The sequence below is a fragment of the Alosa sapidissima genome, chromosome 12 (genome assembly GCF_018492685.1).
Source record: "Alosa sapidissima isolate fAloSap1 chromosome 12, fAloSap1.pri, whole genome shotgun sequence".
Classification (NCBI taxonomy): Eukaryota; Metazoa; Chordata; class Actinopteri; order Clupeiformes; family Clupeidae; genus Alosa; species Alosa sapidissima.
In genome coordinates, this window is record NC_055968.1 from 25735503 (window position 1) to 25760250 (window position 24748).

The window sequence follows — 24748 nt, forward strand, 5'->3', positions numbered from 1 at the left end:
CAATGACCAACAAAGGGTAAAGATAACTGAAATCTGAGTTTTGTCACATAACACAGATGCCTTCAATGACTACTCAAATGCAAACTCAAGTTCCTGAGAAAGTCAACAGTACTGTGTCGTATCATGTGTCACTCCAGGAAGAAGGCCCGTGATGAAAAGCTTCCAATCCTATCTGGCAATAAATCAATCAACCGCAAGTCACAAGGAGCTGACAGAGAGTTTTTTTGAGTGGGAAGTTGGGAAGTGTTACGCTTGGCAAAAAGAGAAAAAAAAAGGAGAAAGGAGGATAGAAAGGAGGTGGAGAGGGTCAACTGATGACCAGGAAAACATGGTCCAGTCACAGGCTAAAGAACACACATTTCTGAGCCCACACACACACACACACACACACACACACACACACACACACACACACACACACACACACAAGCTGGGTTTAGCCGACCAGATGTGAAAGACTGCATGGATCAGCTATTTAAGTGTTTGTGTTACTGTGTGTGTGTGTGTGTGTGTGTGTGTGCTTGTGTGTCTGTTTGTGCGTGTGAGAATGCATATATTGGGTTCCTCATGTGCCTGTGTTTGATGTGTGGAGAGCGTTAGATTAGAAGGCAATAAGGTGTGTGCATAGCTCTATGTATCTTGTGTGTTTGTGTTTGCATGCATGCCCACATAAAGTCTGTAAATGACTCATATCAAGTGTGGATATTTCTCTGCTCTTCCCGGCCCACATATTTCACACATGCAAATGCCCCAACCACCACCACCATCACCACCACCATCACCACCACCACCACCACCTGTAGTCCTCTCTGTGTTGTAGCAGGACGTGGGTCGTACTGACCAATCAGAGCCTCTTGCAGTATTACCACCACCCCAGGCTCAATGAGAACACGCGCAGCTGGACACTGACTAATAAACACACTCTTTCACGATCAGTGTCCCCCATTAAAGGCCTCGTGTCACTTGACCTTTTGAATGCATGCATGACATGGCATGGGGCTGGAGGACAGAGGGGAGCTGATAGCCACAGTGCTAGTGCTAGCAGGGAGCCATGAGGTTCAAGCAGAGCTGAGCTGACACCAGAGGGGTCCCAGTGCTGGAGAGAAATGAAAACAACCACACACACACACACACACACACACACACACACACACACACACACACACACACACACACACACACCACCTTCCTGTGTTTTTCAGTGTATCTGTGGTTAGAACAGGATGTGTGTGTGAGTTTGTAAGTGAGGGAGATTGTGCATATTGCATATTGTGCATATTGTGTGCATATGTGTGTACTGTTGTTATTGCAAAACCATGAGGGGCTCATTTACTGGAGGTGAAATGACTGTGTGTGTGTGTGTGTGTGAGAGTGAGTGAGTGAGTGTGTGTGTGTGGTGTGTTTGTGTGTGTGTGTGTGTGTGTGTGTGTGTGTGTGTGTGTGGTTTTGTGGATATGCAAATAGGCATGCAAGATTGTTTTATATGCAGATTGATTTTGAGTGGAAACTGTGGCCTTTCCTCTGTAAAGCTGTGATTTGGATTGTATCAGCAATTGCCACAAGAACTACAATAAATCACATAGGCAATCACAGATCGACCCCTTGAAGGGCTTTTTTTGTTTCCTGCCCTTAGTCGGGAAGAGATTAAAATGCTAAATGCTGAGGGTTTTTAGTGTTTTGTTGTCATTTATTTATTAGTTTATTTATTATTATTTATTAGTTTATTGAGATATAATACATCTCAAGAATATATAATAAATATTGTAGTATACATTACAACAGGTCTGATGAGACTATTTTAACTATTGAATAACCGAATTGAAAATATAAATACACCAATCTCTTTTAACTTAACCTGTCACTGAACATTGTCATTCTTTGACACCTCCATTGAACCTACTAGTCAAACAGTGTACTTTAGGCGTCACTGAGGTACAAACATTGTTGTGTTTATTGTCTGTTTATTGTGTCTGTGTTTTAGAAACCCACCTGTGGTTAAGTCAAAGACAAATTTCCACTTTTTGTGGACAATAAAGCTATTATTATTATTATTACTTTTTACATAAAATGTGATCAGCATTTGGCATGCTTGTTGCATAATAAAAAAAATACAACAGGGGCTCATTTGTAAAACATTTCAGAATGATTAATTTAGCTAAATTAAGTTTTTGGCTGCATGTCATTAGTAAAATGCCTCTGGTGTCACGCCACACACAAGCCTGAAAGGAGTAGAACCACTAGTGTTTTCCATGTCTCCCACTCCCAGGCTCTCAGTTTATGGGAACAGGCTAGCCTTGGGCCCTTAATTACTAGCAAATGAGTCTCCTGGAAAACCACAAATACGCCTGGTGTTCAACACAGATAATCCTGTTGGCCATTCAGAACGACAAATAAAGTCAATGACTTCCTTCACTCGCTGTCTTTCTGTACACATTGTTATACAAGTATCTGCTGTTGACCTTCCGTGACGTAAGGAAAAGTGGTCAATTAAATTCCTACTGCCCTGAGGAAAAAAGACACTCAAATATACACTGACATACGGGAATCTGAACCCCTCACAGCACAGAAATAACAAACATTATAGGAACTCCTTACATGTCAGGGACTAAGTGAGAGACAAAAGCACCTTTTCCATTGAATGGTATCAGCTCAACTCGCCTTGACTCTACTCTACTTTACACAACACATTTTGGTATTACACGACACATTTTGGTATTACACATCACATTTTGGTATTACACGACACATTTTGGTATCGCCGGGTACCAGTTTTTGCAAATGGCAAACCAAAAAAAGCGTCGATGCGAGTTGAGCTGATAGCATGCGGTGGAAAAGGGCCAAAAGTGCTTATAGACCCTTTCAACAATAAAAACAAAAACAATGCTTGAACGTTCTATTTGGGCCCCAATCTACTTCCTCTGCATTAAGATTACATATGGATTGTTAAAAAGGAAGTCTTGTGGGGCCAACTATGATGCTGATAATGGAACTCTCTTGATGCAAGAGGAAGTAGATTGGGAACCAAATAGAACGTTCAAGCATTATTTTTGTTTTTATTGTTGAAAGGGTCTATACTTCAAACATGCACCTTTTCTAATGCCACTGTCTCTTTAGATAGACCATAAGCTAAAGGACTACAGACGGACTCGTCTCATCCAGATGTCAGTGTGTCCGGGGCCACTTGGTCTCTGTGTGAGTGATGTCATCAGTGCATCTGAGCATCTCGTATAAAATTCCAGGAAACTGTTCCAGAGCACTATTTCCGCCGAATATTGTCATCACCGCTACTGTCTGACTCAGCATTTTAGTTTGCTGAACTTGAAATATCTGTAAAGAGTGTTTTTTTTAAACTACTGACGCTCCTGGATAGAAGCAGTGTAGCTAATCTAGAAGATTGCAGCACAGGCTAACAGACATGGGGGAGATGCTAGTGACATGGGGCCAGCATGACTAAATACACTGTGTTCCCCCAGAGAAATGCTTGCCGTTAAGATTGTGCTCTGCGGAGTGATGATAAGGCCTTAAGTGCAATAGCAGTGACGCTACTCATCTGACTTTTCAGAAACAGGGGGCTTGTTTTCTGACTCAACTAAATAACAAAAGAGAAGAAAGCGCAGGCCAAAGATTACAGGGGTAAGCAGGTCAGTGTCTTTGTGTCTGTATATGTGTGTGTGTGTGTGTGTGTGCGCAAGTGCTAGCATCCTGACAAAAAACCACACTGTTACAATAGACTGTTACTGGAAACTGAAGGAGCTGCACACCATGTGTGGGAACTTGGAGGAAAGTTATTGCGTGTTTGTGTGTGTGTGTGTGTGTGTGTGTGCGGTTGTAAGCGTGACTTTGTGTATGTGTGCATGCATGTGTTTTTAGTGCTTTCTATTGCTTTATCGCTCACATACACTTTCTGTCAAAAATAAAAACACACGTACACAAACACACACCAATACACACACACACACATACACGCACACACACACACACACACACACATACACACACACACACAAACACACACACACACACTCTGAGGCCCCTCTCCACAAACATCATGTTCCTCTTCCACTTGCTTAAACAAGCATGTTCTCCTTCCCAGCACAAGGCTGTAAAACCACACAATGCCCATATATAGACCTTTCACAATCCCCCACTGACCAGCTACCAGCTGCTCCCAGCACCTCCAGCCCAAGCGACCACCAGGGCTTCTGTCCACCCCAGAACATTCTGGGCATTAACCCACACAACAAGCTTACGGTGGCTGAGAGAGGTCAAACAGGGCAGAATTAACTGGCCGATAAGCATCTGGTTTATGCAAGAGCGAGAGGGTCCCATAGCGGAAATTACTCCTGGACACCATCTAATTATGAGAACTCTACTTATGGTTAAGGTATTTAGCAAATATTTAGCAGATGTGCTATCCCCCGTGACTTACAAAAATGTCTTGAAATATACAACTTTATCAGTGAAACGAAGTAATAATGCATAAATTGCACGATTAGCACGATGATGATGAGTTTTGAAGAGATGGGTCTTTAAACAATTCTTAAAAATCTTTTCATGAGAAACTGCTTAACCCAAAACCGCAACCAACAGGTTATCTGCTACATGTGAGTTGATCAGCAACACATGATCAATCCTAACACCCTCTTCTCCTTTATTCATATGCATTTGTTAGAATACGTAAGCAAATATATTCATGCATAATAATAGATAGATAGATAGATAGATAGATAGATAGATAGATATTTTATTGATCCCAAAGGGGAAATTCAAGATATATATAGATAAGATCTATCTATCTATCTATCTATATATATAGTTCAAGATATATATAATATATAGTCATAGATTGATTATAAGTAGAAATGGGTATCTACTTCAACGTACTTCTCTCTCCTTCCCTCCTCACCCCTACATGTCTCACCCCACAACTATGGCAGGGAGCCGCAGACTTCCAGGAAGGCCAGACCGGCATGCTTTCCTCCGGGGACAAGCTGAGCCAGCAGGCAGGGAATCCCCGAGTATTCCTTGGCAGGGAGGGGCGGTCGGTCCTGCCGTCACTCATCAGAGGAGAGCTCACGTGAGACGGCCACCGAAACACTACACCGCCTCGTTCCCCTACTCCAGCCGCCTCTCCCCTACTCATTGTCTGATTTGTTTTTGTACCTTTTCCCTTCTGAATGTCTTGATATTTTCTTCCTGCTTTTTGTGCGTGTTTAACTAGCAAGACATTTTCCGGAAAATAAGGTTCTTGTGGGAGAGGGATCAAATGGAATGTAGATTTGTGGTGAGGTCTGCGTGTATTTGTGTGTGTGTGTGTGTGTGTGTGTGTGTGTGTGTGTGTGTGTGTGTGTGTGTGTGTGTGTGTGTGTGTTCAATGAGCACTGAAATGAAGTGCAGTGCCTCGCTCTCGGGCTCTCTGTCCGTCCTCCTGAATGACTGGAATTGATTCTTTTTCACTCCCGAGTCCTGAAATAACCTGAATGACCTCAGCTGACGGGAAGCTGCATTTCATTCCCAGCTGGAGCGATGAGCCATTTCCACTGATGAAAGGAAGGGAAAGACAACACACACACACACACACACACCTTCTCTTGTGTCAATAGTCGCGAACATAAACGGACAGCCTGCCAAGCCTCGTTTATCACTTTTATGGCAAATATGCCAATGTTTGATTCACCAAGCTACTCATATGTGAGCCGCGTCTGCCAGGGTCACGCGTTCGTTGCTTAACCTTCTGCTGGCTCAATTCCGAAAGCCACCACCGCCGGCAACATCCCATTACGTCTTCCTGTTACGCTGAGTTTGTTCCTCTTGGCTGGGGTTGACAGGATTTGCATTGAGGTACAGCAGACCTCCCAGAAAGCTACATAAGGAACAGCTCTCTCTCCCTCTCTCAATTCAATGTGCTTTATTGCCATGACTGTGCAGTGTACAATACTGCAAAAGCATGTAAAATGTAGTTTCTATATTAATGTTATTATTATTATTATTATTATTATTATTATTATTATTATAATAATAATAATAATAATAATAATAATAATGAATTAAATTAATAAGACAAATAAAACAAATAAAGAAACTCTTAGGAAGAAGGAATAAATGTCCAAAGTGACCACCAGTGTTCTCTCACTCTCTGCGTGTCTGTGTGTGTGTGTGTGTGTGTGGGCGGGGGGTAAACACCTCCCCCAGCTGTGATGTGGGCACTTTTAAGTTCTGTCTCTGGAGCGGGCTGGGGCCAGTCTGTCACCAGGCGCATGAATAATCCCCGGACGCCCTGGATTAGGTTCTGCCAGTTTAGGATCCCACATCCCCTCGCACCATAAACACAAATCATAAGCCCTCTGAAGGTTCTCAGCAACAGCATAAAACATAAAACATAAGGGATACAGCGATCTGGAACCCCCACAAACACTACATACTGTACCACAAACAGCTGTCTCCCATTTCCTTGTAATGAATTTACTTGCCATTCATGTTTATTTCATTTTTTTCAACCACCTTGGGTGGTAGTTCCTAACTTATCTAGGCATGCACAGGGAGATAGAGGGGCATGAAAGGGACCCAGATTAAAAAAAAAAAGAGGGCCAGCCCCTTTGTGCTTTGTCAGTGCAAACTTCAAACAGCCTGTGGGGGAAATGACAGCTGGGGCCAGACGAAATGGCAGAGAAATGGCAGAGAAAGGGCAGAGAAACCGCACGTCACCTCTAGTTTAGTCCAGCAGCCGGGGCCTCGCGTGCCTCGTGTCACAGCACGGCCAGACAGGAACTGAGCCGTGTGCTGGCAGCCCTGATGAACTCCACTGAGACTGCTGCAGTGGGCTTACCTTACCGTAATCCAGTGTGTGTGTGTGTGTGTGCGAGCATGTGTGAGAGCGCAGGGTGAGAGTGTGTGTGTGTGTGTGTGTGTGTGTGTGTGTGTGTGTGTGTGTGTATGTGTGTGTGTGTGTGTGTGTGTCAGTAAAAGAATGAGGAAAAGATGACACGTTAGCGAGGAAACCAGAGCTGTGTGGTGAAAAAATGCTGTTGATGAACACTGGCTGGCTGCCAGTGGAACAATGGGCACAGGTCAGTGTTAGCTGGCTCTGCCACTGCAGGTGCCCCTTGCCAGCCATGACACCACGCAGCACCCTTTCCCCTCATTCACCGCAATGGAGAAAATGAGCATGGTATCTGTGAATGTGCCATTCACTTTCCTTTACGCATAAAAAAATGGTGCCATTCCTTCTGTTCGCATTTGAAAAAAGAAAACATCCCATTTCTTCTGTTCGCATTAGAAATTAAATTAAATTCCCATATTAGCAAGGCCAACAACTGGCTGCTGTTACTGAAGAGCCCTGACGATCCCAAGCCCTGGGGAGGACCAAGGTGCCCACAAGTGAGTCAAGCCACGACGAGCAAAAGACACACACACAGCGCTGGGCCGCTTTGTTACTGAACGCCGCTTCCAGTAACTCGCACGCCTCGTCTGCGGTGCCCCAGGGCCCCAGAATGATGCTGACTCCAGGACTTCTGGGGTTGTGTAGGAAACACAACAAATATGCAACCAGCTGGAGAGATGGACATTTTTTTCTCTCTCTCAGTCACACCTCTGTTCTTTGTGGTTCTGCTGCCTCACTGAAATGACACCAACAAAAAGGACAAAAAAAAACAACAAGGTGCAGCTTGGCTTTAGTGAGGGAAGAGGTACAAAGTGGCTGTCATGGCCTCTGGTGAGCTCGATGACATCAGCATAAGCCAGTTCACTGACCACCACATAAATCAGTCCATTCCCTCTCAGGGTTTTGTGTGAGGGCTTTGGTCATAATTAGTGAAATGCACCGGACAATGCTCTGCTGGCCTCCGGGCAATAACAGAGAAAGAGGGAGCTTACTGGATGCATGATGCTCTTCCTTACTGGAAGCCCGAGGTAATGAGCGCAATTCGTCACGATCATCCTCCACACACTGACAAGCTGAGGGGCATGACACAATCACATTGTATCAAAGCCTGTTATTTTTTTTCTGCCTTTCTGTTGCAAACGATTGCCACTGATAGCTATCTCATAAAGTTTCGCAAGATCTTCCCTGACTAACAGCTTTTCTATTTAGCAATAGATGGAAACTTGAAAAGTTGGTGAACCTTCTTTTCTTAACCATTACAAAGAACTCTTTAAAATGTAAATTCAACCATAGGGCAAGTGTTATTCAAACCAAAAGCCAGCAAACAGGATATGTGTCAATCAAACAAAGTAGCATACAAGGAAGCAAATGACAAAAATTGCTCTAGGAAGCATTTACAAAGTTCATAAGCTGGCAAGTTCTGACTAGACAATTTAACAACATGTCAGCTAAGTCTGCAGCAACATGATTACTACACAGTCAACAAAACACACCACACAAAACTCACCATACGAGACTCACCATACAAAAGTTGACAATATATGAGGCAAGCTGACCCAGTGATATGAGCATACTGTATGAATACCCCAATGTAAGATGTGAAATGCATCACTTCAGAGTAACATACTAACAAGAGAGAGAAACATCAAATCAAGCAAACAGTTGTGCTACCTTGGGCAGTGGTCGTCCCAGCTGTGCGTAAAACTTAGTCCAAAACGGCACGTCAGACATGAGTCCAAAAAGTCTGGGAGCGGGGGACACACAGGCGCACATAGACTCGGTCACACTCGTTCACCTCCTGGAGGAAAGACCCAAGGCAGCGGCAGCAGCAGCAAATCCTCCCGTGTGCTGAGGCCAGCCTGCCGGCATCTGGGTGCCTCTCACAGCTGGAGCATTCCCAGGGAAAACAGGGGGCCGACACAGCACTTCCAAGACTCCGGTGTCACTCTCACTGTGTGTATGAGTGTATGTGTCTCCCCCCCCCCTCTCTCTCTCTCTCTATCTCTGTCTTTCTGGCACGTGGGCAAACGCACGCACATGCACGCTCACACACACACACACACACACACACACCAACACACGCGCACGCAGACAGACACGCGCAGCGGTTGACACGCTTCCCCCCGCCGGCAGCGCTGAGCTCCTCTTCAGACAGTCTCTTTCTCGCTCGCACACACACACACACACGGCTCTCTCACACAACAGGTAGCGGGGCAGGCACTGAGCTCCGGCCCGGGGAGAGACAGACCCAGCAGACTTTTTGCTTCTCCGGGAGGAGTGACAGGTATTTGCATGGAGGGTTAGTCATATTGATTGTGGTTAGTTGCTTAGTGCTAAAGGTGGCCTGAGGGGAGGGGAGAGCGACAGAGAGAGGAGGAGAAGACTGGGGGGAGAGAGGGGGGGGGGGGGGGGGAGTGGGGAGGAGGAGCGCCGAGGGGGAAGAGGGAGGGGGGAGGAGGAGGAGGAGGAGGAGGAGGAGGAGGGCCGAGGGGAGGAGGAGCTTTCAGGAAATGATGCTTTTGTTGGTAAGTGACTGGAGTTACTGGCAGTCAAGCCCTTTTTTACTGTACATGGTGTAACTCAACCGCATTTGTAGTGTAAACAGTACAGCGCACGCTGGCGCTCTCTCACGCTGGGCTGCACGCTGGCTGCCATGGCAGCTCTGTTTAATGCTCTAGGAACATTATTTTAATGATTATTATATTTAGTAGCTCCCTACTGGCTGGGTTATTTCTGTTATAGCCCCCTAACTCTCTCTATTCTCTATATCTCTCTCTCCCTCTCTCTTTCTCTCTCTCATACACACACATACACACAAACACACACAGACGAGGATTAGCTTTCAGTCTGAGCTTCTTATGAATTGAAAGTGATCTTGGCAATTAGTTTAGTGCGGAGGCTGTGTCAGAGTTAATCGCTGGGTGAATGAGTTGGCCTAACTGGAGATGGATCACACACACTAATTAGGAGACGTAGGAGCACATATTCATCACGGAGGACATTTTAATACCCCCCATAAACCTCTCAGGACAGCTGTTTGTCGACCCGAAGACACAATAACTACTGAGAGAGTGATTCTCATTTAAATGGGTATACACAATGCATGACTTAAATATTCGTGAAGTGAACACCCATTGTAGGCTATTAATAACTGAAGGGGACTTTTGAACAGGAGAGCACTGCCACATATCTGTCTAAAAGGAAGTTCTAGATACTTCCTTATACAGAAAGGAATTTTATATTTCTTAATAAAAACCTGACAAAAGATATAGCTGTGAGCTAACAACTGGAATGCTTTATACCAGGAGAGACCTAAGGATTTACTGAAAATTACACAGCCAAGAGGCAGTTGCTAAGTTGATATGCATTATATAGCAATTATGTTTAATCTTTTAAATCTTTTAAAATTCTGAAGAGAATGGAACACACGTCATAACATATCCATCTCCTGCCCGGTTATCAGAGTGCGTGACAGATTCAGTGGTACTAGCAGGCTGCTGAGTGGCCCCAACGCCAACTAGATTCCATGCTCCCACCCTGCCAGTAGGCATGAATCATCCGTGACTGTGATCATCACTCTCCGATTCTTAAACAGAATGTCTGATGATGGAATGGAAGCGCTTCTTTCACTTCTTTCACTCTTTTTGTTTCCTTTTTTTATTTTATTTTTATTTCCTTTAAAAAAAACAAATACACACCTGCTCCACATCCTTAGTCCAGTCTCCTGGAAGCAGCACCCTTTAGGGGGCAGATAATGGGCCATTACAGGTGTAGTAAAAACCCTACAGGCCAATGATAGCCCTGTATGGCTGTGCAGGTGGCACAGACATAAAAGGGCTTTGCTGGCGTGCCCGTTCTTATACCAGGAAAGAGGTTGCAAAATTGAGCTACAAAAAAGAGGTGCTCCATTTCTGGGAATAAAATATGGGTCAGGTCATTAACTGAGGGCGGCCAACAAGGAAACAGGCCTGAATGTTGTGGTAATATTGTTAAGCAAGTTCTGAAGAAAAACAAAACAAAACATGAAGTGTTTCAAGGAAGATGGCATCAAAACAGTAGATTACAAAAATTAAATCAAAGAATTAAAGCTCCAACAAGCCACAGTTGGGCTCAATAAAAAGAAAGAGAAGAAGGACAAGAACATTTCTAATCGTACATATATGATATGTTTTTAGACAAGATGAAGTATAAATTCAGTTATGAAATCGACCTGCAAATTGCTCTCAGGGCAGATAACCCTCGAAAAAGTCTATTCTGGGTCTGTCAGGTACTTTGGGTGGGAATTCCAATGGTTCAGGCCCATGGTAACTGAAAGCTGTCCCCACACCCCTTCTGTGTTACTAGGCTGACTAACACCAAGCTGATAAAATACCTGAATGAGCTAGATGGAACATAACCTTCAAACCATATGACTAAAGTACAGAAAGACAAGACCACAAAGTCATTTGGAGACTGACAGACAAATCTTCAGATTCTGAAGAATTCAGGAGTTTTCATATTGTGATTTTGAGGTTGGCGTGTTGGACCTGTGGGTATGAGTGCATTGCTTTAAATGTATGAATGCACATATGAGCTGTTTAATGTCATGGAACAAAAAATGCACCAGCTTATTTGACATGCTGAGGCAAGACCATTTCCCCAATACTACAGAAGAGAATGCCAACTTTTACACGTTTCTTTTCACTGCAGCTTCATCATCATTCAATCAAAATGTGTCTTTACAAAAACAATAACATACATTTTCGCCTTCGCCACGGAATTCTCGTAATCCAATTGATACAAAGTGATTTTATGCAGAACTATGCACAGTTATCTCCCAGGCGGGTGAGGGTTATTATGCAACTCTGAATTTTCCTGTATTTTGCAAGACCACAATGACAAGAGAGGGCATCTCCTATGGCGATTTACCATACATTACAAAACCACAGACTTCTGGCTAGATGGCGCACATGAACTCAAACATGTGGCTTGTGACATATGCTGTGGTTGGAGATATATACTGTGATATGTTATATGAACTCTGGTTCATATGTGTGCTAGTTGGGCTCTTGTCTTTAAGCCGGAGCGGGAGAGCACCGCAGACTGGAGGAGTGACAGTGCATACTCCGTATGGTCTAGGTATCAAATGGCTTTTCCTGAAATAACAAGACATGGGCGTCTATTGGGATTCAAGGCAAGGAATAACTGGAATCACAAGGCAGACAAAAAAAACAAACAAGAAAAAACACATCACGATGCTAGAACTAATCACTCTCATTGTTTCTCCATTTTCATGGCCTGAGCATTTGCAAAGCATAGGCCTAAAGTGTTCTATGACTGTGGAGATAAATGCCTGATCCCAAATGTCAATTACAGTAAATAGAAACCATCTAATATGTCAACCAAGACCAGAGTTTTTACTTTTAATTTAGTGGTTAGCAGAGCAAGTCAAACATTGGATTCACTAATGGAATGAGAAAAGGTAGACAAACCCACATGACTAACCTCATTCTCACACTTGCATACAAACACAGGCAGCCCCACTCAACAGTGGGTAAGTTAGGAGGAACACGAATTTTCTTTCAAGGAACAGAAGTATCAAAGGGAATTTCAAAGGGGTTTGGGACAGTACAACGACAAACACGCATACCATATTCAGACGCATCGGCACCAAGACATCTTCCTCTGACCCTCTCAGTGCCTGACACAGAGCAGAATTCCCTCAGGAATCTCTAAGAATATGTTCATGAGTTTATGTTCATGAGTCATAAATTACATGGTAGTGTCATTGGTCTTGGTAGACTTCAGCTGCTGCTGCTGTTAGGTGCAGGCTCTGCCAATCTAGTGGCGACTACTGCTGATAAAGAACACAAGAAAATCAAAGACTCATAATTATAAAGCCTTGTGCGCAAGGCCACCTTCGCCCAGGCAGATCTAGACAGGTGTGGATGGGGAAGAGGTGCCGTACAGAATTTGCAGTTTTTTCTCGATTGCTTTACAGTTTTTCTCGATTGCTTTGACCTGCTTAAAGGATCTAGGACTCACTTGGTCTTCATGAACACCTTTGCACAGCAGAAGTCATCTCTTGCGACCCTTTTGCCAAACAGTTAACACAGATGTCATTCAAAGACCCCAAACTCTATTAGTTTCCCTGCACTAAACAAAAGGAAAAACATCTTTTCACAGGTGGAAGAGATTCCTTGCATAAGTCTGAATCTCTGATACACCTGTACCTCCTTTACACAATTTTTCAATCAGCAATCATTATCCACAAGAGATGCCATGTCTGTTTTGTGTTGCTATTTGCAAGTATGGACCTAAGTCAAGTATGGATTTAGAGAAAGTACTGGATTGCCTATTTGGTGAAGAAAACAGTACAAAAGGTGTTTACTGTAGGTCTATTTCAATGAAAAATGACAAGCTGTAGTTAGTGCTTACTGTAGGTCTTACATCAATGACAGTTACATCTTGGGAGGAATGAATACAATCATTCTTTTATTCAGTACATTTTGTCTTTTCACACGTTTTTTCTGATACAAGAAAATTGCTCATTTTGAGAACTATATGTTGCATTTTGTTGTCCAGTGTGTAATGATGATTGAAATCACACAGTGATTTGACGACAGGATGTGTTGTTTGAAGGCAACATTTGCTTTTGCTGCATGTTTTAAGTGTTTTGAGAGAGTAACAGCCTTTTGCCAGCAAAATGTGTAATTTTGGCCAGAGTGCTTTTGTTCAAACATGGGTGAAAAGACTGTGAAAAGACAAAATGTATTGAATAAAAATTAATTGTATTCATTCCTCCCAAGATGTTACTGTCATTGACATGTAAGACCCACAGTAAGCACCTAGACAAATTTCATTGAACTACAACTTGTCATTTTTCATTGAAATACAGTAGACCTACAGTAAACACCTGGACTTGTCAGCTTTTGTATTGTTTTCTTCACCAAACAGGCAATACAGTGCTCTCTCTAAATGTGCCTTAGATCCATACTTACAATAGCAACACAGAACAGTCAAGGTATCTTTTGTGGATAATGAATGATTGCTGATTTACTGTAAGATTTGTGCAAAGGAGTTTCACACAGGTGTATCAGATATTCAGACGTATGCAAGGAATCTCTACCACGTGTGAATAGATGTTTTTCTTTTGTTTAGCGCAGGGAAACCGATAGAGTTTGGGGTCTTTGAATGACATCTGTGTTAACTGTTTTGCAAAGGGGTGTGAGAAATGTGTGAACCCAATGAAAATGTGTGAGCACATTTGCAAGAGATGACTTCTGCTGTGCAAAGAAGGTGTTAATGAAGACCAAGTGGATCCCATTTTCCTTAAGCAGGTCAAAGCAATCGAGAAAAACAAGGCACACTGGGGGCGTGAGAGGCTGATTGGCTCAAACGCCGGAAGGCCAAACAGCAGTGCCACTTAGTTTCCTTGACTGAATTAATTCACTGGAATACGTAATGTGAGCTGTACAGTATGTCAGCTATGTTTTGCTATGTCTGGCTGTGTCATGGTCAGTGCTGCTCCCTTCTATATGAGGCAGAGGTCAGCAGGACTTCCCAACAGAGGGGAGCAGAAAAAGGCAAGGTGGCCTAGAGAAAGTGATGGGGGGTGGGGGGTGGGAGAGGGAGAAAGTGAGATAGAAAGAGCGAACGAGAGAGAGTGGAAGGCATAAAGAGAGACAGAGAGAGAGAGAGAGAGAGAGAGATAGGCTCTTGCATGGACAGAGCCACAGACACACACACACACACACACACACACACACACACACACACACACACACACACGGGCACACAGACAAACAAACACACACCTATCCAAACGCTGGAAGGCCAAACAGCAGCGTCACCCGGTTCAGTTTCATTAGTTTCACCATCTGAACTATTTTATTCACTAGAAAACATGACTTGTAGCTGATAAATGCCACAGTCTTTCAGCATTTCATCATATCAGTTCTTGCTGAAATTCTCTCCAACACAGGAAGTATGTCAGGAAGACCCAGTGATGCTTTACAGGGGGTGGAGACACAGAGGCAGGACATAGGCTGTAAATACCCAATCACAACCACTATTCAATCAGTTGGCTGTCACACGCATATCACACTGCATTGCAAAATATTCCTAAGAGACGGAGACATAATGTGTGAGACATGAGCGTGCATATGCATGTTTGTGCATGTGTGTGTGTGTGTGTGTGCGCGTGTGTGCGCGCGCGTGTGTGTATGAGCACCAATATATAATGTATTCACACAGACACTCATTCTGTGAAAGCACTGCGTGCACGCATGTTTTATGCCTCCGTATTTGTGGTGGCTGTGGTCGTGTAGTAATTGTGTATGTGACGGCTGTTTCGCTCGCTCAGTGTCGAAGTTTCCGTCACTCGACCACTGACATCTGTCAATGCTCCAACTCTTTCTCCTCAAGCCAGCTTAGGTGCTGAGAAAACAGAAACCTCAGCCAAGAGCTGGGAAACACAGGGGGGGGGGGGGGGGGGACTGCTAAGAGGCTAAGAGTGTTGCTGTCATTGAGGGTCCCCTGTTACAAGGTTGCCTCTCTGGTTGTGGGTTCACAAAGGTTGGAGCAAATACATACTTCCTCTACATACTGCACAAACATCACTCTCAAACACTAACCATACTCTCAACATCGCTCTCAAACACTAACCTGGAAAAATACACACAACAAACAGTCGTATAGTTACTCCACAATATTAAAGGTATCCCATGCAGATTCTGTTTTTTTTTTTTTTTGCTACTGGGGTGGGCTAAACCTACAGTTGCAGAGTTTGTATTTTACACAACTGTTGCAAATATCACCTTACACCTTTCCCCCTGGACTAGGTACATGTGGACTTGTTTAAAAACCGGCAAAAAACCCTCTCCAAAGAGCCATGTCCACTGACAAGGTAATACACAAGGTCACTGCACAATTGCCATAACGCAATCTGTGACTCTCCGGGTCAGGGGACAGCGAAGTGGCAGGCTCGTTTTCCATAGATACTGTAGGTAGGGTATGGCTGAGAAGGTGCTTTACCATCAAAACGACTTTGAATCTGTTATATTAAGGTATAAAACTGGCATAGGATGCCTTTAATATATGCTACTAGTCTCCCAAAGGCACACTGATACACAATGGCAGTGCACAATGTCAATCTCAATCACCAGGTCACCAGGCACGTACTGACATGGGCACGTAAACACAGACAGATTCTTTCAAATATACACTCAAACATATATGCAGACTTAACTCACGGTGCAACACAAACATTTCCCTACATGACTGGAGCCTTGGGTGGGTGGTGCACCAACATAATGACACAGACACACACCCATGTATATGCACACAGCCACACACATACCGGTATGTGAAACCACAGAAAAATATGCACATATGCACACATACTGCATGTACTTACATTCACATATTTGTGAAACCACATACATATATGCATGTACATCTACGCGAAATGGCTACAAATACACGGAAACAGTTTTTCACAGTCATAGGCAAACTACTTAATTTCCTTTCTAAATAAAGCATCGAACAGTCACCTATTTGTTTATGTGTCACTTAAAGATGCTCTAAGCAAGGTCAAATGTTTTTTAGGCAAAATATTTTTTGTCACATACAGCAAACATTTCTTCACTATCTGCTAGCTGCCTGTTTTTAATAACCGAAGAGACGCGCGTTTAGGAGAGTTTCAATTGCACGGAAGGGAGGGAGGGAGAGGGAGTAGAGAACTAGTTCTCTGTTTTGTTTGAACGTAAACAGAAGTGACGTTCCCCAACATCGCTTATAACACCTTTAAAGGTGCCATGTGTAAGAATTGAGGTAAAAATATCCCAAAAATGAGCTACACGCATCAAAAGAATGAGAAGAAATAAGGGCGATGATGTCATTAAAAAAATGACAAGGTATAGTGCTGCAGAGATATCAACCTGAATTAGCATGCTAAATTACTAGCCACAGCCCGACAGGTGTCATAATACCAGTTTCGGCCATGGGAGGCGGTATGCGGGCAACATAACCGCCAGCCAAACGGCAATACACGTGTCTCAGTTGTTACTCTAGGGTAGCCCAACTCACTTTCTGGAGGTATACTGCCCCCATCTTTTATGGAATGTGGATTGCGGTGGAATGTGGTTGATTTTTTGCCGGACATTATACATGGCACCTTTAATATTCAATTCTATTTAAACCAGGATGGTGGACGGAAGCACCCACCCCATAAGGGTATCTAAATTATCTTTGTACCAAGGTTCATCAATTAAATATTATTTTGAAGTATAAAAAACAATAGACTAACATTGCCTGGAAGCAGGTTTGTAAACTACAGTGTGCATGCAAAATTCCACATCAATAGTGCTATCTAATAGTGTGTGTGTGCCTGTGTGTGTGCGCGTGTGTGTGTGTTTCAGTGATCCCATCTGTAAACACGTGTATTAACAGCCTAAGCCACAAACATACAAACACAAGCACACACCCACCCACACACAAACATCCACCCATACACACCACCGACCCCCCACGCACACACACTCACACACACACACACACACACACACACACACACACACACACACACACACACACACACACACACACACACACACACACACACATACACTCACACACACACACACACACACACACACACACACACACACTACAGTAGATCCACACCTTATCCCCATTAGCATACCTAACTTGCCTTATAATGTAAAAGTTCCAAATGGCGACAATGACAACCTTTTACAAAAAATCACTACCCTTCTGTTTCTCCTCAGGAACAATATTCATCATTCATCACAGCAAAATCCCCTGTGCCTCACCTATGTCACAGAGAGCTGTATTTATGCCTATGAGCCAAAGGCATTCACTGAGTTTGGGTGGCACTTTTTTTCATATGAACTAAACTCCATCTTCATTTTTTTTTGTTTTCAAGTTTGCTTAGCGGTTAGCTCTGGGATTAAGTATAAGTATAAGTATATACTCTTTTGATCCCGTGAGGGAAATTTGGTCTCTGCATTTATCCCAATCCGTGAAATAGTGAAACACACTCAGCACACAGTGAGGTGAAAAAGCACACACTAATCCCAGCGCAGTGAGCTGCCTGCAACAACAGCGGCGCTCGGGGAGCAGTGAGGGGTTAGGCGCCTTGCTCAAGGGCACTTTAGCCGTGCCTACTGGTCGGGGTTCGAACCTGCAACCCTCTGGCTACAAGTCCGAAGCACTAACCAGTAGGCCACGGCTGCCCCCAATTATTAGCGGTTAGCTCTAGGATTAGGCTGCTTGCTGATGGGAAATGGCCTGCTTTGCCTCCATCTCTGCGCTGCCGGTCATCCTCTCCGTGACATGATAACATTGCAGCTCAATGGAGCACGCTGTGCCAGGGAGGAATACGTGCCATTTATCAGCCATGTCTGTCATCATTCCTACAGACTCTGATCTTTATTCAGCGCAGTCGGATCAAATGAAAAACGTTACTCTGTCAAGTTGACTAGGCCCCTGGGGGGGGGAACAGTTTTTTATTGATACAGATTTAATACAAAGTATTTCATTTGGTGCTACTTAGAGGGACATACCAATAAAACCATATTTGGCAAGGAGACAATCTGCTGGAGGAAATCAGATAACAGAGCTCCTAGCAGACGACAAGGGTTCTGACGTTCAGTGACGGACGTGAAGTTCTGGTTCAGGCCTCTGTGGTTGAAGGGAGCCCCACATTAACAGTCCCATTCTGCTGACAGCATTAAAGTCTATAGTGAGTTCCAGTAAATGAGAATGTGTGTCATGATCTAGCATGAGTTCACTTCCAGTACACCCATGGCCTTGGTTGAGCTGTCGAGGTCTTACTGAATTGGAGCTACGCAACCATGTCATGTCATGCAGAGTCACCGTGGAAACAGCTGGTACAACAACCCCCCCCCCCCCCCCACACACACACACACACACACACCACCACCACCATGTAAGCTGTGTGTTTCTGGCTGTGTCATGGTCGGGGCTGCGCTCGTCTGAGGCCGAGGTCAGCAGGACTTTCTGCTCCCCCGACAGAAAAAGAGAAAGAGCAAAAAAAGGAAGGAGTTTTTCAACTGGCAGGGGGCATGGAGAAAGGGAAGGGAGGGGGTGGGAGAGGGAGAAAGTGAGATACAGAGAGAGAAAGAGAGAGAAATAGAGAAAGTGGGAGGGAGAGAGAGAGCGAGAGAGAAGTAGAGAGTGGGAGGGAGAGAGAGAGGAAGAGAAAGGGAGAGAACAAGGACCATGGCAGGCCCCATGTGGTGAGTCTGACGGTCAGGTTGCTAAGTGATTAGTCACGACCCTGTGACTTACATTCCCCAGGCCTGCACTGGGCCCATCATCTCCTCCTGGTACCAGACAGCACAGACCCGACAGTTGGGGGGAGCTGAGGGCCATACATGCATGAATAGAGCCATGGAAACACACACATGGAGCAACACATACACAAACACACACACACACACACACACACACACACACACACACACACCCATACACACACACAAACACACAGCCACACATAAACACACACATATACACTCACACAGGGATACACACACACACACACACACACACACACACACACACACACACACACTCACACAGGGATACACACACACACACACAAAAACACACAGGCAAACATACACACATCTATATACAAACAAGTATGCACCTATCCATGCCTACAAAAACAAACACCTGAAAAACAATTGAAAATAGATACACACGCACATGCAGACATATTTACACATGAACACAAGTATGCACGCACACGGATGCCTGCACATGTGTTTATGGCTTCCTCTGCATGCCACAGGAAACATAAACTGCACTTTCAGTAAACAGCCCATGTGATCTCTCAGACAGGTGAGAAGGCCATGGGCTTTAGTTTACACACACGCACACACACACACACACACACACACACACACACACACACACATGCACACACGCACGCACACACACACACACACACACACACACACACACACACACACACACACACACACACACACACACAGGCTATGGGCCATGGGCTTTAGTTTACACACACACACACACACACACACACACACACACACACACACACACACACACACACACACAGGCTATGGGCCATGGGCTTTAGTTTACACACACACACACACACACACACACACACACACACACACACACACACACACACACACACACACACACACAGACACGCGCGCACACACAGACACACACACACACAGGCCATGGGCCATGGGCTTTAGTTTACACACACACACACACACACACACACACACACATACGTTTTTAAATCCTCTCAGTGGTGATCCATGACTGACATTGTGCCACCCCATTATTAGACAAAGGCAGCACAGATACAGAGCCTGTCGCCACGAGACCGAAGGTGAGACATCAACAATATCAACTTTGCATTTCCGAGCAACGCAGAGAGGCAACAAAGCACAAAGGACTGACTGGAGCTCCTGATGGGAGAATACCCCCCCCCCCCCCCCCAAAAAAACCACATTCCACGGGGGTTACATCACCCCGGGGTTAGGCAGAGTGAGTCGTTCTTGGCGTGTGTGCCCGTGAGCCTGGGGCGCTCCACGGGGAGACTAGAGAAATGGAGCCCGTCCAGCTCTGGCGTTCGCCCAGTCCTGCTGGCACCGCCACTGCCCGCTGCCCAGCCTAGCCTGCCCCCTAGTGCCAGGGAGCTGCACGGCACTCCGATCCTGCCCCTGTGCTAGCATACACAGTAACACGCAGATGTCAAAAGCACACAGCATCACTGTTACAGTAAATATTGCTTTTGATGAAAGGCTGTTTTGTAATATGAGACAAAAAGCCCAATGAAGCATTTGAATTATTTTTTAAGTCCTTAAATGCAAATGTGTGAGTCACCTGCCTGTAACCCTGTCTGATGAGTGTGGTGCAGATACCAGTCAACCGCAGTCAATCTTCCCACTGACTAGCATTCCTTCCTTAGGATGGAGGTGCAGCCTGAAACCGCCATACAACATCAAGCAGTGAAAAATGCTAATGCCTAATGCAGAGTGGCCAGTGGCGTTTAAAAATAACCCACACACCAAGGCTCGCTCTCTCCCTGGAATTTCTGTGCCAGTGCTGACCGCTGTGAGGTCACGCACCATAACAAGAGTTTCGCTTTGAAGAGGTTCTCCTCCCACCGGCTGCTGCGTCAGCTCAAATCCTTCCCAAAACACGCACACACACACGCGCACACACACTCACTCCCACACATGCACACACACACACACACACACACACACACACACACACACACACACTCACACACACACATACACTCACACACACATGCACACGCACATACACACAAATATATACCGATGTTGGCCTTGACATAACAGAAGCCACGGTGGAGAGTAAATCCTATTCAGTGCAATTACAGAGGTGTATTAACAAGCCCTCACAGGTGGAAGAGCAGCCTCTTTGGCTGTGTCTAGACACTAAGACATTAATTACCCAGGCTGTTGAAAGGGCAGATGACAATAGCATGAGAGAACAGCCAGAGAGATATTATTGACTGTGAGATGGAGAGGTTTTGTGTGTGAGTGTCTGTCTTCTGTATGCGTGTGTATGTGTATGTGTGTGTTTGTGTTTGTGTTTGTGTGTGTGTGTGTGTTGTGTGTGTGTGTGTGTGTTGTGTGTGTGTGTGTGCGTGTGTGTGTGTGTGTGTGTGTATGTGTGTGAGAGAGAGAGTGAGAGAAAAAGAGAGAGAGAGATATGAAAGCAGAGTGAAGACCAGATCCTTCCTTCTTTGTGACACGTGTAACCCTGCTGCCTTACTTGAGAGAAGACTTCACTGGGCTGAAGCGTGATGTTAGGGAAGTCCATGTCAGGGAATGTGGAAACACCCAACATTTCCATGGATGTGCTATTCAAGTGGTATGGCCTGGAGATACACAACACAAACACAGAAGCCTGTTAACAGAGCAGCAAGGGTCTATACTCGCCTACAGAAAACTATTACTATCATATTAATAACGTGGGAATTTGGAGACCACGATCCAACACTCATTTTAGAAAGATGGTGTATTTGATTTCTTGTAAAGTATGAATGACAGGTAAGCAAGATAACAACAACCACCACCATTTCCTTAAGTAGACGAGGGGGAAAACACTGCAACACTCTGACTACCTACCCTGTGAAAGTTTTAGGTTAAGTTTTGGTAGGCTGTATACAAATAAAACTACATTGAATTTTAAAAATGTACTTACATTGTTAAGGGAACTCTATCCATCAGTAATACATTTAAGTCACTAATATCTCCATAAGAAACAGCACTACGACACACAGAGGAAAACAGCAGGAAATGTTGAATATGACTGGCAGTCTTTCCTTCCCCATCGTTCATCACGCCACCTAAGACTGAACGGTTGTGTGAGAGATGTGAGTGGTGTGTGCCTGGTCATATGACAGAACACAACAGGAGTCATAAGGCATCGAGACAGCAGCTCTACCAGTTCAAGCCTTCACTGCTGTTCCTGCTTTCACTTCTTCTCCCTCACACTACCTGGGAAGTCAGGTCTCCGATTCCACAGACTTGTCCAAATATGGGCTTCCTGAGGCCCCGCATGTTTGACAGATAAACATTAACGTTGCAATTATCCTTGTTTTAAACATGTGGGCAACTCTTTCGATTTCTCACTGAGTCAGTCTGGTGATAATAAATGAAATCAAAAGTAAAATTGAAGCTGGTTAGGTTCAGTGGTTCAGTTACAAAATGACTATTTAGCTTTCTTTTTTGATACTTATAGTTAAAGTAACCAAACCTGCAATGAAAAATGCCACCTTGTAATTATTGTTGTTTCGTAATGGTGGGGTTTCTGTTTTTACTTCATCATGAGTCGTCTCTCAGCTCTGAGAGAGACATCAGGTTTATCTCCCACCCACCAGCTATCAGTACATCTAGCACTCGTTTACAGGTCTAAGACATAAATTACTCTCTTTGAATAGCAACTTCATGAAAACCCGAATGCAAAAGACATTATGTAGGCCAACAGATAAGATAATATATTTATGAACTGCCAACTTTTCATAACATTTATCAGAAGTGTCAATAATTGCAACAAAAGTTTATATACCTGCATTTTGTAGATTGTTACTGTATGTATTTCTAATATTATAAATAGCTGGTTTAACACTGATGAAGTTTAACTATTACAAAAAAAACATATTTACAATATTTCACAATAACATAATAAGCTTCTCTATTTTGGTAAATCAGAAATGTGAAAATGAGGCATGTCAGTGTTATCTATTCTGCAATTCCAATCTAATAGTTTGCATGTTGATTACTGTAAAATAAGACAACGTGCTGACAGTATTCAGGTTGTTTTAAGAGATTAGTACTGTTGATTGAGTGATGATAGTATTCAGGTTGTTTTAAGAGATTAATAGGCCTACTGTTGATTGAGTTCTTTGCTTCTGCAAACGACCTCATGCCATTAGCTTTTCTGAGCAAACTGAGATTAAATAAATTCTTCCCAAAAATTACCAAGAGTTTATTGGCTCTCTTGCACCTGACAAGCTAAAACAAGCTTAGGGAAAGGTACCTTACCAGTTGAGGGGGAACGAACTGTCTGTACTCACCAAACCCTTGAGTTGAGCTTAAAAGTTCACGGCTAGACTAGCCAGCAGCCATAAAACTGAATGCAACTGTACCCGTTTTACAGTTTTTCACAATTGCTAAAACACTACATTTCATTCTCTGAACCAGGGCTCAACATTAACTTTTAAAAGTGGTTAAATGGTTGCCAGCTTGGCAACCAGGCATGAGGTCTTGTCACTTGTAACAATTTAGTAGAAAAGGGCAACCGGCAAACATTGTGTCGAGCCCTGCTCTGAACCAAAAAAGAACCAAAGCTGCCATCTTTGCCCATATAAAGAGATCCCCACACAATTTTCTACCTGGCACACAAAACAGGACGTAACAGGAAGTACTTGGGTCTAACAGGAAGTAACTTGATTTAATTTTTCAAACACAACCCATAAAATTCCCCTTATTCATTCCTCAATGTACAAACACTCATTACTTTACTGAACACAATCTGATCACTGCCTTAGTATAGACCTTTGAATGGATATACTCTATATACTGTATAGTTATAGACCCTTTCAATCTGATTTCAGTTGAAATGTCCAGAACCAATGCAGATACTTTGAAATGGAAATGAATCGGACTGTATAACGCAATGTCCTACAAAAAGTCGACTGTAAAACTTTTCTTTTTTATTATTGTTTGCCCCCAAGTTTCTTTTTTATTATTGTTTGTCCCCAAGTTACCATTAGCTCAATGTTGTTTTCTGTTCACACTTGTTTCAAATGATGTGACACAACCAATATAAGCTTGTTCAGAGTGTTAACAGGTTGCTGAACAGTGCAGGTTAATCAACAATGGACAGCAACTGTGAGGCACTGCAATGTACTTATCATTTACAGTACCAAAATGCCTGTCTTTTCCAGAAAAAAGTTTTTCACAGTTGCTTTTTTTTTAAACCTCCCTTTTTATTTTATACATTTTTTATAAAGTAAATGTTGAATCCACTAAGTTACAACATCTTTTTGCTTTGTTTTGTTTTCTTTTTTAGATGCAAAATACATTTTCTGTTTATAAACAGTGAAAATTTCTCCTGGAGCTATATGCCTTGCCCTGAACACTGCGTTTCCATTTTTTGATGTAGTGTCTAATGACTGCTCAGTAGTGTTTTCATTTTGACTGCTTCGTGAGATGATCTGAAGACAGGTACAATTGTTCTGAGGCGAAGTTGGCAAAGGTTTTGGGAATGCAGTTTTGTGATTTTTGTTTTTAGTTTTGAGAAAAGGGT

At 43.7% G+C, this 24748-nt stretch overlaps 1 protein-coding gene across 5 annotated transcripts in view; it reads right to left on the minus strand.

Annotated features, from left to right (window-relative positions):
- The window catches only part of si:ch73-63e15.2 (protein strawberry notch homolog 2), a 57843-nt gene that overhangs the window by 16402 nt on the left and 16693 nt on the right, over positions 1-24748 (minus strand). For 3 of the 5 annotated variants that reach the window (XM_042057379.1, XM_042057383.1, XM_042057380.1), the window contains one exon: positions 21707-21812. In XM_042057379.1, coding sequence (XP_041913313.1) covers positions 21707-21812 — 106 coding nt within the window. Of the gene's footprint in view, positions 1-8551; positions 9202-21706; positions 21813-22138; positions 22981-24748 lie in introns of those variants that run through there. The other 2 variants (XM_042057381.1, XM_042057382.1) reach the window with 2 other exon arrangements.